General features: G+C 51.2%; 2 protein-coding genes across 15 annotated transcripts in view; one reads left to right on the top strand and one right to left on the bottom strand.

The window, feature by feature from the left end:
* The window catches only part of LOC120410900, a 31113-nt gene extending 23539 nt beyond the window's left edge, over positions 1-7574 (top strand). The window contains exon 2 of the mRNA XM_039561605.1: positions 1468-7574. Coding sequence (XP_039417539.1) covers positions 1468-2248 — 781 coding nt within the window. The 3' untranslated portion in view covers positions 2249-7574. The remainder of the gene's footprint in view (positions 1-1467) is intronic.
* LOC104688508 (DAB2 interacting protein) overlaps positions 1-17299 on the bottom strand; it is a 163888-nt gene that overhangs the window by 18388 nt on the left and 128201 nt on the right. For all 14 annotated transcript variants that reach the window (XM_039561595.1, XM_039561596.1, XM_039561597.1 and 11 more), the window contains 4 exons: positions 15240-15338; positions 12545-13099; positions 4572-4716; positions 2278-2422 (listed from right to left, as the gene is read on the bottom strand). In XM_039561595.1, coding sequence (XP_039417529.1) covers positions 2278-2422; positions 4572-4716; positions 12545-13099; positions 15240-15338 — 944 coding nt within the window. The remainder of the gene's footprint in view (positions 1-2277; positions 2423-4571; positions 4717-12544; positions 13100-15239; positions 15339-17299) is intronic.

Here is a 17299-nt window from a genome sequence, read left to right on the forward strand (position 1 = left end):
CCGACAGCGGGGGTACAACAGCAAGTGAGGAGGGTCAGGCTCTATTCTGGGCCATCTGACCTTCTGACACAGCGGTGACACTCCATGGAAGTGCCTGGAAACCGCCGCCATCCTGTTCAGCTTCTGCTCTGTGCTGCCTTCACACTTTTCACCCTCATGAGCTTTCACCCTGAGCTTTACAAATAACATTAACCAATGTCTTTGGCTGGATAAATTCTCCTCTGTCTTTGGCTTGATCCACACAATTGGACAAAGCCCTTTCACTTCATGGTATTTGCCCAGAAACAGGAGAATCCTTTAAGCAATTTGAGGCTTGAATGATCAGGACAGGTTGTGCAGTGACTGGAGAGCAAACCTCTGAAATGCAGCACGCACACGTTCCCGTCACAGGCTGGAGCCCGTGAAAGTTTAATTGTGTCACAGCGGATGGAATTTGGATCGTTGGCTTTATGTGACAAACGGGCCCATAATTCATTACCCAACTTCCCAGTAACGAGCTTCCACATGCTGAAATTCTGCTTACACTGAAACTTTCCAGATGTCCAAATTATGTCATAATTATAACAATTTTCGGTTATTGTGAACCTCTTTCCTCTCCCTGACTCTCTCCACAGATGAGCACACACACTCCAGTGCTCTATTTAAAGCAGGCTCGTTGGCTGTTGGGATACCTTGGCCAATCCCAACACTCATCAGCCCAATTAATCCCCAAGAACCGCTGAGCTCAAAGGACTGAGGGGGAACCACTCAGAGCAGCAGCCCAGCTGCTCCAGCCTTCCTTGGAAAGACAGGATGAGAGCAACAAACTTCCGTGCATTCCTGACTTTCCCTGGGTCATTTTTCAAGCCTATTTTTAGTGCGACCTTTTGAGTGCTGCTTTGGGTATTTTTAGGAAGACATAAATTCAAACCATTATAATCCACTGCTGACTGGAAGTGGTGAATCCCTCCTGGGAGCAGGTGAATGCCATTCCTGAGTCAGAGTTATTAATTGGCCAAGGATAAGGATACCTGTACAGAACCTGCCCTTGGTGTACCTGTGGTAGATAAAGGCAGCCTGAGCAAGCCTCTTGCTCCCTGCTCTCTCCCTGAGCAGGATCAGGAAAAGCAATTCCCTTCCTGGCTTCCAGGAGGGCACACTCAGTATCTCAGGAGATTATTTATAGTAAGTTTTCTGACCTCAACACAACAGCTGGGAGAGGAGAGAAAACAAGAAATCCTCATTATCAAGAACTTCCTTCCTCTAATATTATCCCTAGTTGATGGCTTTGCAACAACAGTGTTGCTACTAAATACATTAATTAAAACTAAGCCCAGATTTTAAGTGGAAAGGCTGGAAATCCAGCAGTGAGACAAAAATGCTCCTTCTCTCATGATCAGGACCAAAGGCTCTGGGTATGTTAGGAAAAAAAAAAAAAAAAAAATTCTCCAAGTAAAGAGTCCCAAATCCATCTTTTTCCTCTTTGAGGTCACCTCTGGAAGCAGCAGCTGTCACAGACCCATGGACTCCTGGCTCCCAGTCCCAGCAGGAACACCATGAGCACAGCTGTGCCCAACAACCACCTCCACAGCAGGATGCACTGCCTCACGCCAGCCCATTTGGGATATTCGGGCCTGTCCCAACCAGTTGCAAGAACCTTTACCCTGAGAACAAACAACTCGGAAATGCCTCCAGCTGCATACCAGGCCTTGGGCCAAGGAGGCAAAGGGCTCCCATCACCCAGCAACCGCCCAGGGCTGGGAGAGAGAGGGGTTACTCCAAAGGAATGTGGGATGCTGAGCCAAGCAGGGAGAACAGCATCCTCCTCCCAGTTCCAGCACTCAGCAACCAGAGAACATCTGCCCAAACAAAAGCTGCCTGTGCTGGGGCAGCTCCTCGCAGGTGCCACACCCCCTGCCTGCTGCAGGATTTCCGAGCTTTGCCGGATGTTCTTGGCGGTGGAGATCCGTCAGTCCCATCCAGACTGACTTGTTCCACGGGTGGAAGATCCAGGCCGTGCATCTCTGCTCTTTATTCCAGAATTTCGTACACGTTTGGCACCAAGTACCTCTCTGAATCAGTCACCCTTGACTCCACTGCCCTGTCCCTGTATCCCAGTGACCTTTCAGCACCTCTGAAAACAAGAGTGACAGAGAATCCAGGGGGATGCTACATCCCCAGAGCGGATACTCCAAACTGTGGCAGAGCCCCGCAGCTCCCCCTCCAGAGCTCCGCCAGAGCTACGGGACAGGTGACACAGAACTCCTGAGGAGGGAGCGCCACTCCTGGGATACCCACCAGTAGGAGTTGATGATCTTGCAGAAGGCCAGCTCACAGCACATCTTCAGGTTGCCCTGATGTTCGGGGAGGTCCGAAGACGAACATTTGCTGGGATCCACCTCACAATTTTCATCTGATTCGTACAGTGCTTTGATGAACTCCCCTGTAAAACAGAGTCAGGGATGGGTTTGGAGATGTGAGAAGTGCAGCCTTCAAGCAGCTCTGTTGCTAAGCCCCCGTGCCCGAGCAGCTCCCTGGTACCCCATCACATTGGGGGAAGGTGAGAGGGATACGAGAGCACATGGTGGCCCCTGGGGCAGCTCTCCATGTCTCTGACAGGACCCAGGAGAGCCTGGCAGTTCCACAGGAGCTCACAACCAGCACAGCACAGCCAGCACCCTGCACATTCCATCCCTGTTCCCCAGCTGGCAGCACTGCCCCTGTGGCTCTGGGATATTGCATCAGGACTGTGCTGCCCAGCACCTGCCTGACCCCTTTGCACCAGTTCCAGAGACGCTCCCTCGGGCTAATCCACGAGGAAGGATGCTGGAAAGCCCTGTAATTATTGGTGGCATGGCCTGCTACTGCAGCCTGTGCCCTGGTGCTGACAAACCACTGTGATTCACAAGAGAAACAGGTAATTAAAGGAAAGAAACAATTTAGTTGGTTTATTTTGAGCTGAACATCACACAAAATGAAATTAAAATATTTCCCTGAGTTTCCCTGAGCTCCTCTTCGCTGCCTGGCTGCTCCTCACCTTTGCAGAGGCTCACACTGGGCTGCTCCACCAGCTTCTGCTCTTGGGCCACTTTTCACCCCAGGGTACCCAGGCACAGCCCCTGCACTCAGGGTGGGGCGGGGGTCAGTCCTTCATCCCAGCAGTGACTGGGGAGATCGGGAACAGGGTAACAGGGATGAGGAGGCGGCGTTTAGCGTGGGTGACATTCTGGGAGAAAGGTTTGCTTTGGTTTTCTTCTAATTCCAGTTGGTTTGTTCCTAATTCCTGACTGTCTTGGATTTTCCCATCCTGTTTTTTCCCCACTCCGATCTGCATTCCTTCCCTGTTGCCAAAACAAATTTTAATTATATACTGGAGAGCCTCTCCAGTGTATTTTCAGCTCTGCCAGGGAGCTCTGGAGCTGTTCTGCTTGCCTGCAGGTGATGCCTGCTGTTCTTACCTGGCCCCATCACCTGCTCCATGGTTCCAAGGACAGTGCCACGCTGCCCTGGGGCACCTTGTGACACACCGGTGATTCATCTCACTGGGAAAAGTTCGCTCAGAACCAGCACCCTACAGTGAGCAGGAACCCCAGGCTCTTCCTGCATGAGATGGAACTGGCCTGGCAGCACTGAGCCCCCAAAAGGTAATATTGCAAAATTCTCTGATATCATTAATCTCTTGACTTTTGAGAATTTTTGAGAGTAATCTACTTACAGATTTGCCTTCAACCAGAAAGCATTACAAGGCAGAAATAAATAATATTCCCTTTGCTATTCTTGTGGGCTCTTTGCCTGAATTTGCTCAATTATTTCCCTTTCCTCAAGGTTTTCATCATCATTATTATTCTCTTAATAAAGTATTTATGCTTCTTTCTTCCTTGCTAAAATTACACAAATCCACTAGCAGGAACCCAACATACTGAAAAATTAACACCTCAGTAGAAACTCTGCTCGTCCTGCCCTGGGATGTGGATCCAATGGAAGCTCACAGAGCTTCCAAGGCAGCCTCTCCCCATCCTCGTGCGGTACTCCCTGCATGCAGCAATTCCTTCCTGACCTGCCCAGAAGCAGAAGCTTCTAATTATTTTCATTTGCATCAAGAGAAATATTTTTTGAGCCATAGACAGAGCCAGCACTTTGGGAAAAAAAAAAAAAAAACCACCAGGGGGGTTCCCAGTGCTGGATGATCGGGGAGGCAGCGCATCACTGCGACTTGGGAGATCTCATCTGACTCGGGAGCGCTGCAGGAGCCGGGCAGCGTCCCTGGTGGGGGTGCAGGGGGGGAGATTCAATCAGCCCGTGACAGCCAGCGCTGAGACAGAAGCCCTGGCAGGCAGCAGAATGCCTTCAAACATCCGCTCGTTATCTGCTCTGAAAGCAGATTAAGGCGCCAGCTCTGCGGTCACCTTCACCTGGCAGCAGGGAGCTGCCCACTGTGGCCATGGCCACGACCAGGCTTGGACCTGCTGCCAGGGGAACCCTCCAGCAGGAAAGCGCTGGGGCCTCTGATGGCCATCAGGGCTCAGGTGATGTCCCCACCGTGCAGCTTGGAGAACGTCTCTGGGCGAGACCTGCCAACGCTCTGTACGTACCTAAGGCATCTTGTAAGTATTTCTGCCCCACCAGCTTCAGGTATTCTTCAATTGCTTTGGTGGCCAGTGTGTTCTCCCTGAAAATGAGATGCTCATTCTCACCACAGCGATCAACTTCAGACATCATCAGGTCAGTCAAGAAATCCTGGAAAGCAAAGCCCATGGTGGGTCACCACGCACTGACACTGGTTCCGCAGCGCTGCAGCTCCCCAGCCCCGAGAGGTCCCACCTCCGTCAGACACCCGAGGGACTGGAGGTGCTGCAGGTGATCCTGTGTGAACGCACTGCCTCACCACCTGCCCAAACTGCCGCACAGACGAGGAGAAATAAACCTCTGGAGAGCCTCAACTTTTGCACCCCAGCAGTGACTCAGACCCGCATCTGCCTCTCCATCAGTGCTGCTTTTTGGCTGGTCTCTTGTCAGCCTCACATTTCGTGGGCGAAACCTTTTCTCCCCTGTTAAACATGGCTGCGTTTGGTGTCCAACTGCACTGGCTGCAAACCAGGGCCCTGCTCCGATGTCATGAGCTGTGTCTACAGTTAATGGCTGAGAATCAAGCCTCTGGTATGCACTGAGATGCTTGGATTTCCAATTTCCTCCCTATTCATGGAGATAAACAGCGCTGCGACAGCACCCATTTGGGGCACATTTTTGGTCTAATGTGCACACAACCAAATCCATGGGACGTGATAATCCCCTGTGCTGCAGAACAATGGAAGGGGTGAGCAGGAGCAGCTCCTGACAGCTGCCCCTGCATCAGTCTGGGCTCAGCTGCAAATTCCAGAGGAAAAACAGCGTTCTAGAGCGAGCTCCAGGTCTGCTTCAGCCACAGCATTCGCTGAGCAGAGGGTCTGGTCAGGAGGTCCTGTGCACGCTGCTGATGCCAAGCATGCTGCAGCCAGGGCTGATCCAGGAGGAATGCCAGGCCCCTGCTAATGCTGATACACGTTCTCTGCACTGCTATGGGACAGAGCAGCTCTGCTTGGCTCCTCCTCGCTGCGCCAGGTGCTGAGGTGTCACCACGCGCCTGAGTGACAATGGAAAGAGGCTGCTGGCACTGTGCAAATCACCCACGTTAACCCCTCTGACTGCCTCCCGTGCAGGAGACAGAAATGTTGACAGACACGTTCATTCACCTCCACAACCAATGGCACCTTTTAAAACTCATTTCCATTAAAACAAAATAATCTGCTTAGTAGTAACCTTCCGCTAAGAAATTCTTCGTTTCCCTTGATGGTCACAGCCCGTTCCTGGCAGAGGCAGCAGGAGCACCCCAGGCTGCCACACAGTGCCCCAGGTCCTGTCCCTGATGTCCCCAAGCAGAGCAAAGCTGCCATGGTCCAGCCTGCTCCAACCCACACGGGGGAGAAGGGACATCAGGTCCCACTCCCTGCTGGTGGCTGGATGGGAGATTTGCACCAGAGGCAACTTGGCATTTTTCACATGGACATCTCTACATTGAAAGTTTAATCAAGGTTCAACAAACAGCTTTCCCTGAACCCAAGAGACCCAAATAATTTAATCCACAGACCCTCCATCACTGTGCTCCTGTCCCAAGCAAAGGCAAACCCTGGGGCAGGCAGGTACATGCCTGTGCGAGAGCACAGCAGGAGAGGAGATGACATCCCTGCAGTACCCATCAATCGACTGCTCCCACCTTCCCACAACACTGTGACTGGGACCAACACACTGCCTTGACCTTCCCCCAAAACCCTCCAAAAAAGCCAGAGGAGGAGCTTTGAGCTAAAAGAAAAAAAAAGTCACTTCCATTATTTCTTTAGCCACAAGATGCCCTTCCTCAGATCCTGCTACGTCTGCAATGCTCCGGCAGCTGCAGAGGCAAAAATCCCTCCTGGAAGCAAAGCACGCGCCTCCCTCTGCTATTTTCTCTCATTTTACCCTTTTTATCAGCCAAGCTGGAATGAAACTTTAAACCCTGCTCAAATCCCGTTAGCTGCTATCTGGGTAACTCTATCACCTTTATCTTCCTGGGGCTCTCCCAGGGTACGTTTCAATTCCAAGCCACCGCTCAGGCTGACACAAGGTGCTGATTCTTAATTAGCAGCCGCTGACCTTGGCTTTGCTTGGTTCTCTTTCCTGTCACTTTCCCAACATACTAATTATCTCAGGAACACCGAGTTTTACAGCACCTCTTAGCCAAGTGTTTGCTTTTCCCCATCTTGTCAGCTGAGCACTGGCTGCTGAGTCCTGGAAACCCAGGGCCAAGTGGAGCCAGAGTTAAATGTGAATTTGGGATGATCTACAGAATTCACTAGAATTTAAAATGAGACAAAATTCCATGTCAGGACTCAACACAAAGCCAGAAAAGATCCCCTGGAAATCTCTGCTGATGTTATTATTCCCTATGGAGCATCTGCAGCTCAACAGCTGGGAAAAGGACCCCTTGTCTCCAAAGTGGGAAGGAAAGCTGCTAAAGTCCCAGAGAGCTTCATTCATTATGGCAGAGCACCCAAAGCCAGGGAGTAACATGGCAGAACTTGGCCTTGCAACTGAGCAGGGAAAGAGGGGGGAGCCCTTTCAGCATCCCATGGGTCAGGATTGTCCCTGTCCCTGCAGATCTGGGCTGCAGAGTCATCCAGCCAGGCTGTAGGACCTGGCCCTGGGATGTGTCGGGGGTCAAAATTCCCCCAGCCAGCATCCTTGGGCGAGTTCCTCTGCAGGGACCACTCTGGGCAGCTCTGCGAGTTGCGGGAAAGGCGCCTCGGCCGTGGGTCAGTTCCCATGACATCCTGCCGCTTCTGTCCCAGGGCTATGGGCCAGACCTTCAGTTCTTCCCTTCCCTCCACACAGAAAAGCCACATTGGCTCTGGATCACACTTCTGCTATCTCTGCCTTAAGTACTCCAGCAGCCAGCACTCGGAAGACACAAATGGAATGCAAATACTTGTGGAATCCCTCCGGGGGCCTCACTCACCCACATACAAGGTCCTGAATAAAATGCAATAACTAAAGCCAATAAAACTCCCTGTTTCTGAGCAGCAGAGATCAGCAGGGGGTTGTTTTCAGTTAGGGCCCCTGGCAATGGAAGAAAATAAGATGCTTTATTTCATTACCTCGGAGTTGAGAGGGGAAGGAGAAGGTCTACAGTCAAAATTAGGGGCTGTGGCAATGTTCTCCAGGCTTGTTCCCATGTTTATTTTAAGGCTTTTTGCTTCAGACTGGACGGATCTGAACCTGTGCGACCCGTCGCTGCACATATGCTGATAAAGAAGAGCACTTCATAAATAAATAAATTCAGAGCATGACAGCACAAGGCTGCACTGGTCTCCAGCACTTTGCACATAAGCCAGCCTCTGCTATTCCAAGGCAGCTCCTCCCCTGCTCCAGGAATGCACGCAGGAGACGGCAGACCCCGTCCCGAGGGGTTCCAAGTGCCAGTCCCTGTGCCTGGGAGGCAGAAGGGTGAAGCCAGCTGGGTGCCTGGCAGGCCTGTGGTGGGAGCAGGAGGCTTCTGAGGGAGCCAACAAGCAACACAAATCTTGTAGGATTTGTCCTGTCCAAATCCAGGAAGGATTCTGCACTTTGCCATCCCAGGAAGGTCCTCCCACTCCAGCCTCTCTGGGATGTGTCCACAGCTGGAGCACGTGGGGTGCCAGGGAGCTGAGGAGACCCACGGCCGCACTCCCCGTGGCGGTCACGCACCCTCTGGGCTGGAGCTGATCATTGCTGATATCGTAACTGACTGATGGGCAGACTGACCTTGAAATAATAAGGTTCTCCAAATCACAAGCCTGATTAATAGGATTGACTTAACCTTAAGAGGATTGAATTGATAAAGGTAATAAGATTATTGCTTATTTCAAAGACTAGCTCGAGTCCAGCTGGGCCTTTATGCAAAGGAGAAAAATACCAGTGGTCGGTAGGGCTGTAGGTTTCAGGTGGAGGAGTGCTGGGACACACCCACAGGGGAGGGAAATGTGGCACAGGAGGGTGCAGAGTAGGGAAAGGAGAGTGGGAGAGAGGCAGCAGCAGGGTCCTGGACAGATGGTGTGAAACCAAGGACCCCAGCCCCAAGTTCTCAACCCTTTCATCACACAGTTCCTCTGAGGATCTGCTCCAGTCACTTCTCTGCCAGAAAATACAGTGATGTTCTCTCCTTCAAACCCTGGAACTCATCCTTGGCACTTCTGGCCTTTTCTAATTCTCCTTGGGAAAAGGTGGTGAAGTGGCAATGTGAGGGTTAACTCTGTGCCCATCACCTTGCTCAGGGAAATAAAACCTGAGGGATACAACACTAACACGATGAGTGACCCTCACATCCCTGTCCCTGCCTGAGCAGAGCAGTCACTTTTCCACAGCCCTGTGTGGACTCTGCAGGTCCCAGAGCCGTGACCCAGCACCAGCTCTGCCACTGGAACGTGGGGTTCCAGCAGATCCACACGAGGGGAACAGCTACATCTGCTCAGCTGAGGCACATCCTCGCAGCACAAACAAACAGGGACACATGTTTATTCCTCACTCCATTCCCTACACCATAAATATTTATTTCCAGTGAGCAGCTGATTAGCTAGAGCTTTGTCTAATGCTGGGTTTGATCTACCAGCTCTCTGGACAAGAGAGGTTTTTTATATATTTATGGTCATGAACTGAGCTCTGGGAGCTCTCAGACAGCCTCAAAACAAATCTAAGCATGGGAAGAAATCTGGAAACATCAAAAGTCCTTTGGGAAGGATGCAGCCACCTATCCACAACCACATCACAGGGGCCACACCAAGCCCTGTACGGCAGGACTGAGCACTCCTGGTAACACCAACCCTGGCAGCAGAACTGCTTTATGACTTTGTGTCTTTTGTCTGTGGGCTGCAAAACACATGAAAGCAATCGGGCATCTCCACATCCTTACAGGGAACAAACACTTCATCAGTGCTCTCACTAGGAAGGTGGAAGCAGGTAACAAGTGAAGGACTGAGCTGAGAGCCCACATCTGTTTCAACCACCAAATATCCCCCTTTCAGCCCTTCTTGCCATAAAAAGAGACAGGGAACATCCTGTGTACCGAGAGCTGATGGAGCACTGGATGTGTCAGATTTTCCAGTGGGCTGGGGCAGCTCCCTCCTCCCCGAGTGCCTGCACACAGAACCTTATCAAAACCCTCTTCCCCTCCTCTCCACCCACTGTCTTGGCAGCTGCTCAGGGCTTTTCAGGCGTGCCCCATGCACACCAACCCAGCGCTGCGGGGATCAAGTTCTTCCCTTTCCCACACAGAGATCGAGGGAAGCATGGACTTTGACTCCAGAGGGGACTCTGCTTTCATACTCCACCTTTTAATCTATTGTGATACAGCTGCGCAGCCCAGGAAGAAGCTGAGATTTAGGGAAAAAATTCAGCTACAGCCCTTGTTCCCCTTCCGCCTGCAGCCCCAGGCGTCCTGCCCCCAGCAGGAGGGACTCTGGGTTTTAGCAGCTCCAGGTAGCCACACCCCGCTGGCAGGGGACAGCTTGGTGTGGGGTGTCTGTGGGTAAGGATGGCCCTGCATCCACCGGCGGGGCTGCACAAGGACACACACTGGTGGCCGGGACCTGGCTGTGTCTGCCACGTGGCACCATCACACCTCCCCTGTGGCATCTCTCCTGCCCTGGAGCTCCGGGCAGACACACGGACCGATCGTGGCCTCATTTAAGGGATTACTCCTTATTTACAGCAAATCGCTGCAGGAAAACAGGGCCCGAAACAGCACAACAGCAATTAGCTGCTAACGAGTCTTTGCAGATAATCTACTGGACACTTGCTTCACAGTCCGACCATAATTGCTGCTTTAGCTCAGCTACAGCGGCCAAGAGCCACAAAACCCCCTTTATCAGCAGATTGAATCAGTGGCTGCCGATGGCCACGTCTGCAGGGCAGGGGGGGGGCTCTGAAGGGCTCACTGGGAGGGCTCACCAGTGATGCACAAGGATGAGGAACCCACCTCTAGCCCGGGCAAGCTTCTGTGAGTCATGAGAGGACAGAGACCTGGAGAAGGGGGTCCCTGCCCTGCTGTCCCCGCATTCGGTGCCCAGGGTCAGGGTGGTGGGGCAGCCACGGGGAGCTCTCCTGAGGGGCAGTGGGGTGCACCCACATCCCCCAAGCAGGGCTGAGAGGGTGCTTTCTTCTCTCATTCATTATTTTTCTACCTTAGTGCTGCTTTTCTCTCTCCCTGCTTGTCCAGTCCAGGATGCACCACCTGGTTCCCATGCTTCAGTAACTCCGGTTGCTCTGACAGCTCCCCGAACCCTGTGCTAATGCTGATGGCAGATGACAGGCAGGGAAAGCAGAAGCTCCATTTTAGGGGAAAAGTCATCAAGTCTGTTTACTGTTTGCTGTGTCCCCTGTGTAGAACCTCTGGGATCTCAAGCACTGATGCAGACACATGTCTGGAAACACACTTGCTCTCTCTGGAGCCTCTCCAGTACTGAGAGGCAGAGGAAAAAGGCTGGGGCAGTGACAGCCACTCTCAGCCATGCCCACACATGAGCTGTGGTGATTAGGACTGGGATGACACTTGAAGCCTTTTGCACCAGAACTGTGTAAGCCATGGACAGGGTCTTTCATGGCAATGTTACTCCCACAAAGCCCTGGCATTAGAGCTGCTGGAGCCTCAGCAAGGGGCAGCAGAGCCCCTGGTGCCAGCACAAGGCAGGGCTGTGCCCAGGAACCACATGCTGACAGCTCTGGAGCCCTGGCACAAGGATTGAGGAGAGACACCAGCCACAGCTCCTTGTGGAACCCACAGCGTTACTCCACGTAGGACCATGGTCCTTCCCCGCGCTCCTGGGATCAGGAGGCCTTAACGGAGCTGTTTTCTCTGCTGCTACAACAGCAGGCCCCCCGGCTCCCAATCCTCTCTCAGTGAGCTTTGCCTGCCTTGAACTAGATCAGGAGGCCAAGCCACTTCTCTGTCTGACAGATGGTAACTAAACCTAATCCACGAGCCCAGCCATGGGCCCCGGCAGCAGCGGCAGCTGCCAAAGAAGCAGAGCCCTGTGATTCCCCCTCAGGTGAGGAGCTCATGTCTCCTCAGCACTGCAAAAGCTTTGGACATCTTGCCCTTCCCCAGTTCTCCCCTGCAGAGTGCAGGAAGATGGTAACAGAGAAAAACAGTGATGCTTTAACTCCTGCAGCCCTGCCGCAGGCACTGCCTGCCGTGGCTGTGCCAGGCCACCAGGCATGGAGGATGCTCTGCAGCGGGGGTCACTCCCTGCCCTCTGTGCTGGGGACCTCAGCAAGGAAGGGCATTCCAGCTCTGCCCACCCTGCCTGCTCCCTCACGGATCACAACCTGAAGTAACTCCCACTCTGCCTCCTCCTGGCCTCCTTCTTCCCCAGACCTGGCAGGGGATTCCGAACCAGGAAGGAGGCTCAAAGTGGTCCACGAAGGCTGAACTTCCACCATGTGCAAGTCAGTGGCATCAACCTCCAATGAGCACTGCCATGGGAGCTCCCCTAGACCCCCTTCCAAAAGCAGTAGGAGAGACCCTGAAGACCAAGAGCTGATCCAGAGACATGTGTGCCTGCAGACACTTTGCTCTGGAATTCTGGAGAGGCTGCTTGCTCCCATTCAGCTCCCACTGTGCAGGGCACTCAGTGCAGAGGGAGCAGAGCACAGATCCTGCTGGGTTCCCCAGGAATACCCAGCACACACAGGCTGCTCAGCTCAGGCCAGCACTGCTTACATTCCATCCTGGAAAACTGCCTTCTTGCTTACTTTCACAACTGTGCCTGTTTATAGTACAGAGAGAGCCTGACCCCTGAGCCTCCAGAAGGAGAAAAGTGAAGGAAAGTGGTCTCGTGGTCCCACCAACCTCTCTGCTAATTAAGCAACTTGTGCTGTGTGTGCTACCAACTTGTTTGCAATCAAAGAAAAACAAAGCACATTAATGATGGCCCAACGGATGAGGAGTTTTCCCAACCCAGCCCCAGAGTCTGCTTCCAATAGTGTCTGGTGGGACACTACTGATGGCAGAGGGTCCTACCTTCGCCTTGCCCGTGCTCTGCAGGATGTGCACCAGCGCTGACGCCATCTCCTCCTTGTTCTTCACGCTCAGCGAGGGCTCCAGCACCGAGCACAGCACCATGTAATTGTTGGTGATGTACTCAGCAAACTCCTTGTACATCTCCATGGGAAGGATGCTCATGCTCTGGTAGCGGGACTTGATGCGGATCATGGGCCCTGGGGACTTGCCCTTGCTGGGGTTGGGGCTCACCACTGGGTACCATTTCTCCACGAACTGCCGGCCCGTCACCGAGCTCACGGGGATGTTCACCTGCCCGATGAAGTTGGTCTTGTCCTTCTTCTTCTTCTTGTCAGTCTCTTTGTATAAGTGCACAGTAATGTTTTTGAGTGATGGGAGGTTATTAAATTCAAAGTGCTCCCCCCAAAAGACATTATCAGTTTTCAATTTACAGGTAGTTCGTGCATAAAGAACGTCATCCAGGCATAATTCACACAAGTACTTTTTCTTAGCTGGCAAGTCCTTGGCTTCGATAATCCATAACTTTAACATATTCTCTACCCTTCTGCTGTTGTCCTGAAAAAAAGATGCAAAGAAAAAAAGGTCAATAAAAAACCCCCACAAAGCCAAGCACAACAAAATGGGAGATATGAATTAATTATTTCGGATGTGCTAAATGAGCAGAGGCTTAATTACACTTTATTTTAAGGAAATACTGGCTCTCAAGAATTTGCATAATAACACTACTTATGTTAATTTTCCAAAATATCATCGTGCTCTCCATGTCTGTTGGTGCCAATTAATATAAGGAACAAGGGAGATAAAACCCCTCCAAATCATAAATGCACCATTTCCCATTCCCTGCCAAGAGGGTCTCCGAAGAATCTGAAAGAACCTCACTGGTCCTGAATGGTTCCCACAAAGCAGAAGCTGTTACAGATATCTCATAGCCTCCTCCTTTTCCAGTAGAGCTGCTCTACAGCAGCACTGAGTTCATATTTACTGTAACACAGCAACACAGAGGGACCTGAACACACACCCAGGGATCACCTCATCCACATGGGAATGCCACCACCTATGGCAGGGAAATAACTGTAAAACCTCACCCTATTTTAGGGCAGAAGTCCAGAGCACCCAAGTTAAACACTGAGAGGAATCATGAGGGAGAGAGTCCCATGGGAGAATGATGACAATTCAGAGAGACAAATCTGCCTTGGATATTTTTTAAACAATAACAGAGCCAAGAATACTGTGGATCTTTCAGAACTCCCTCGTGATGCTGACCTCATCCTGGAAGAACATCCAGGGGCATTTGCTGCAGGAGTGGCTCCAAAGATAAAGCACTGGCAGCTGCACCACTGCTGGGATTCTGCAAAACCTGTTTTGTTTGGAAACCCCTCACTGAAACAGCAGCCACGGCTTACTCTGCTCAGCCCAGGAGTCTGGACAGGAATATTTCTGCTGGAAGTCCACAATGGGGTACTGTAGGTTCAGGAAGTACACACAGGAACTGCACAAGAACACTGAATTCCTGACAGAAATACCAAGTCAGATACTGTGAGTTTATTGTCTATGAACTCAAACAAAGATGGAAAGTCAGCCATCAGTTACTGCAGGTTTTGAGATGATGGAAACACTTCCAAATGGATTTCCACTCACCGCTGCACCTTGAAGGCATCGTGAAATGCCCAGCCCCAACTCTCATTCCCCGGAGTTCTCTCACGCTAAGTGTGACCACACAAACCTTACACAGCTCTCTCATGTCAGGACTACCAGGAAAAGCCCTTGGAAAGCACTGGAGCCACTGAACTACACTAGAGGAACACGCTGCCAGAGGCAGAAGGCCACCTCTCCCCTCCGCTGCTCACACCCTGATATTGAAGGAAATCCTTCACCCTGACATTTGGCACTGTGCTGGGAACAACAAATTCTGAGACTGAGGGCCCCTTTAGAGCCCACCAGGCCTGGACTGAATTTGTGTGCACAGCCAGGAGGAGTTCACAGGATCCCATCATTTGTGTCTTGCCTGACCAGCAGAAAAAGACTTGGTTGAGCCCATCAGCTGTGGAATCCTGCATTAATCCTGACCAATCTTTGCAGCCAGCAGGGAAGAAGCAGCTGTACATTTATTTTAGGATGTACTTAGTCTTAGTGGGCCATAAAAATGCATATTGGGCATCCCTGTGTTCTAGTGAAGAGAAGGAGTTGTTCCTGTTAATCCCAGGAGATGATTTTGCACCTCAGCTGGCTGGAGAAGGGAAAGCTACATTCCACTGCTGCCTCTGGAAAATGGACATCTGAGCTCCTGCATCACTAGAGCGGACTCTGTGTCAGGAGCCGACACGTGAACTCTTCAGACTATTCAGTCTTGTGACTTTGCTGGCAGCTACCTGACATCTGTCCCATGGCTTTTGGGAGGTGAAAGTCCTATGGAAGTGGCAAATACCATCAGTAACAGCAACACTGAAGATTCTTCAGGTCTGACCAATTCTTAGCAAGAGCTGAAGCAGCATGTGCTGAGAAAAGAGGGGAAGGAATAATTGGCGCTTGTCTGTAAATATAATTGTGGAAGAAAGCAGTATGGAAAAAGGCTGACCCAGAGTGCCACTTACTCACTCCAATGACAATACGTCCCCTGCTGCTCCCATGCACTGGGATATAAAATGTAATAACGAGGAACTGAACTAGAGCAGAGGCAATTCCTCACAGCCACTACCTTGTTGGGGTGCACGGCACGCCGCAGGTTCTCCATCCATTTATCTCGCTCTGCTGCCGAACGACACGAGAAGCACTTACTTCCTGATGAAGTTGTCACCTACAGGGAAAGGAACAGGATTATGTCTTGACCAGCACACTGCAGAGTGTGGTCTGGGGGGAGAGGGGGACTTAGGGAAGATGCTAGTGGATTTTATTTTTTTTTTTTAAAGTAAACAGCTTTACCCAAGCATGAAGCAACAGCCCCTAAGGCTGGCAGAAAAACAGGACAACTCTGTATGTCACAGAAATAATCATAGAAGCAAATTCCAATTACTTCTTCTCTTCCACACCAGAAAACACTAGATAATGGGCCCCATGCATGTGATGCTTTAAACCACCAAGTTCCACAACTGAGAGAGTGCAAATCCTTAGATGAACTAAAGATAAATTGGAACTCTGAGTGGTTACTTGGCATTCCTCCAGGCTCAGCCCAAAGCCTGTGACAGTAACAACCCATTCCTTGTTTCCAGCAGAACATCAGGCTCAGAAAGGCTTCCCACCTTCCCCCTTTGTGTCCTGCTGCTTCTGGAGCCCTTGCTGTGAAGAACATGGGGACAGGTCTGTACACCCCAGTCCTGGCCATGGTACAGCTCATAGCAGCTCATGGCCCAGCCAGGGGCACTCCCAGCTCACAGCAGCCATCCCCAGCTGGGGAGAACCAGGGGGGCTTCCCAACCTGGGCACGGCTGGGAAGTGCTGCTGAGCCCTCCTCTCACCTCTCATGCTTCCAGGATCATCCCAAGGGATTTTCTGCAGCGTGTGTGTGACTTTGGCCATTGGGAGTTCATAGCCAGGGTTTAAAAAGCACACTCACAGCAGGGACATTTTTAGACGTGCAAGTGCCTCTCTTATTCCTCATCGCCTTCCTGCTATCCCAAGGAAACTCAGCCCTGCTGAGCCCATGGAAGCACCACTGCCTGGCAGCCCAGAATGACAGGCACCAAATTTTCTTCCTATGCCCCCATGCCAAACTTCCTTGGCATCAAAGCCAATAGCTCCCTGCACCTTCTCCTCACACACAGATACTCCCCAAGCTGCCCTCCCCTCCACACCTGCTAGTCCTGACCACCAGGAATGTGGCTCCAGCTCTCTGCCCTTTGCATTTGCTTTTGTCCAGCAATATTCTCCCTGTACAGCTCTGCTGGGAGGCTGAATGGACCTGGTACTTTAAATAACTCCCCTCTGAGCTTCATTTCCGCCAGTCTCAACCTGCAGAGTTATTTGTGAGTGCTTTATCATCTCCCAGTGTTTGTGTTTACACACTGTGCACTGGGTTATCAGCTTCTGGGAGACACAATCTCCTTTAATTTCATGTATCTCCCAGAAGCCCAACCTGTTCTTACAGAAGAGCTGGCACTCGCTAAGATTTGTCATTAGCGAACCTCAGTGATAAGTTGAACACATCCCTTCCTTTGAACATAGACCAGGGCAGAATGAGAAGAGGCCTGTTCTGTCTTTATATAAAAACGCAAAGAATCTTCCAACCCTTGATATTCCAGAGGCTTTCCCCTTCAGACAGACACTCTCCCTGTCCTTGCACACTTCTATACTCTGCCTGTAAAATACATTCTGCTGAGCACAAGCTCTCCTGGAGTTCCAGGAACAGACTCTGTACTAGCAGGCACAGCAGTGCAATCTTTCCAGCATCCTTTCGCCGGAGTATTTCCAGCTTCTTCAAAATCTCCCACCACAATCCACCTTTCAGTAAACTACACCAGTAGTCCACTGGCCATTTCTCACCCAGCTTTTTGTTTAGCTCTTTGGTTTTGATGGAGTTTGGTGTACAACCGCATTTGAAAATGTTCTCGGATCTAGAGAAGGAAACTTGGAAGCTCCTCCATAAAGGAGAATTAAGATTTCTTTGGTTGCTGTTGCAAGATGATCTCTTAAAGATGAGTTCTCCTTGGTGACACACATGGATCCCACAACTGCAGAGAGGCTCATGTCCAAATAAGTAACCATGTAATTCAGCTGTTCTTCTGAATCTGTTCAGTCAGTGTCAGTTTTTCACCAGCTATC

Source organism: Corvus cornix, chromosome 17, assembly GCF_000738735.6.
Source record: "Corvus cornix cornix isolate S_Up_H32 chromosome 17, ASM73873v5, whole genome shotgun sequence".
Taxonomy (NCBI): Eukaryota; Metazoa; Chordata; class Aves; order Passeriformes; family Corvidae; genus Corvus; species Corvus cornix.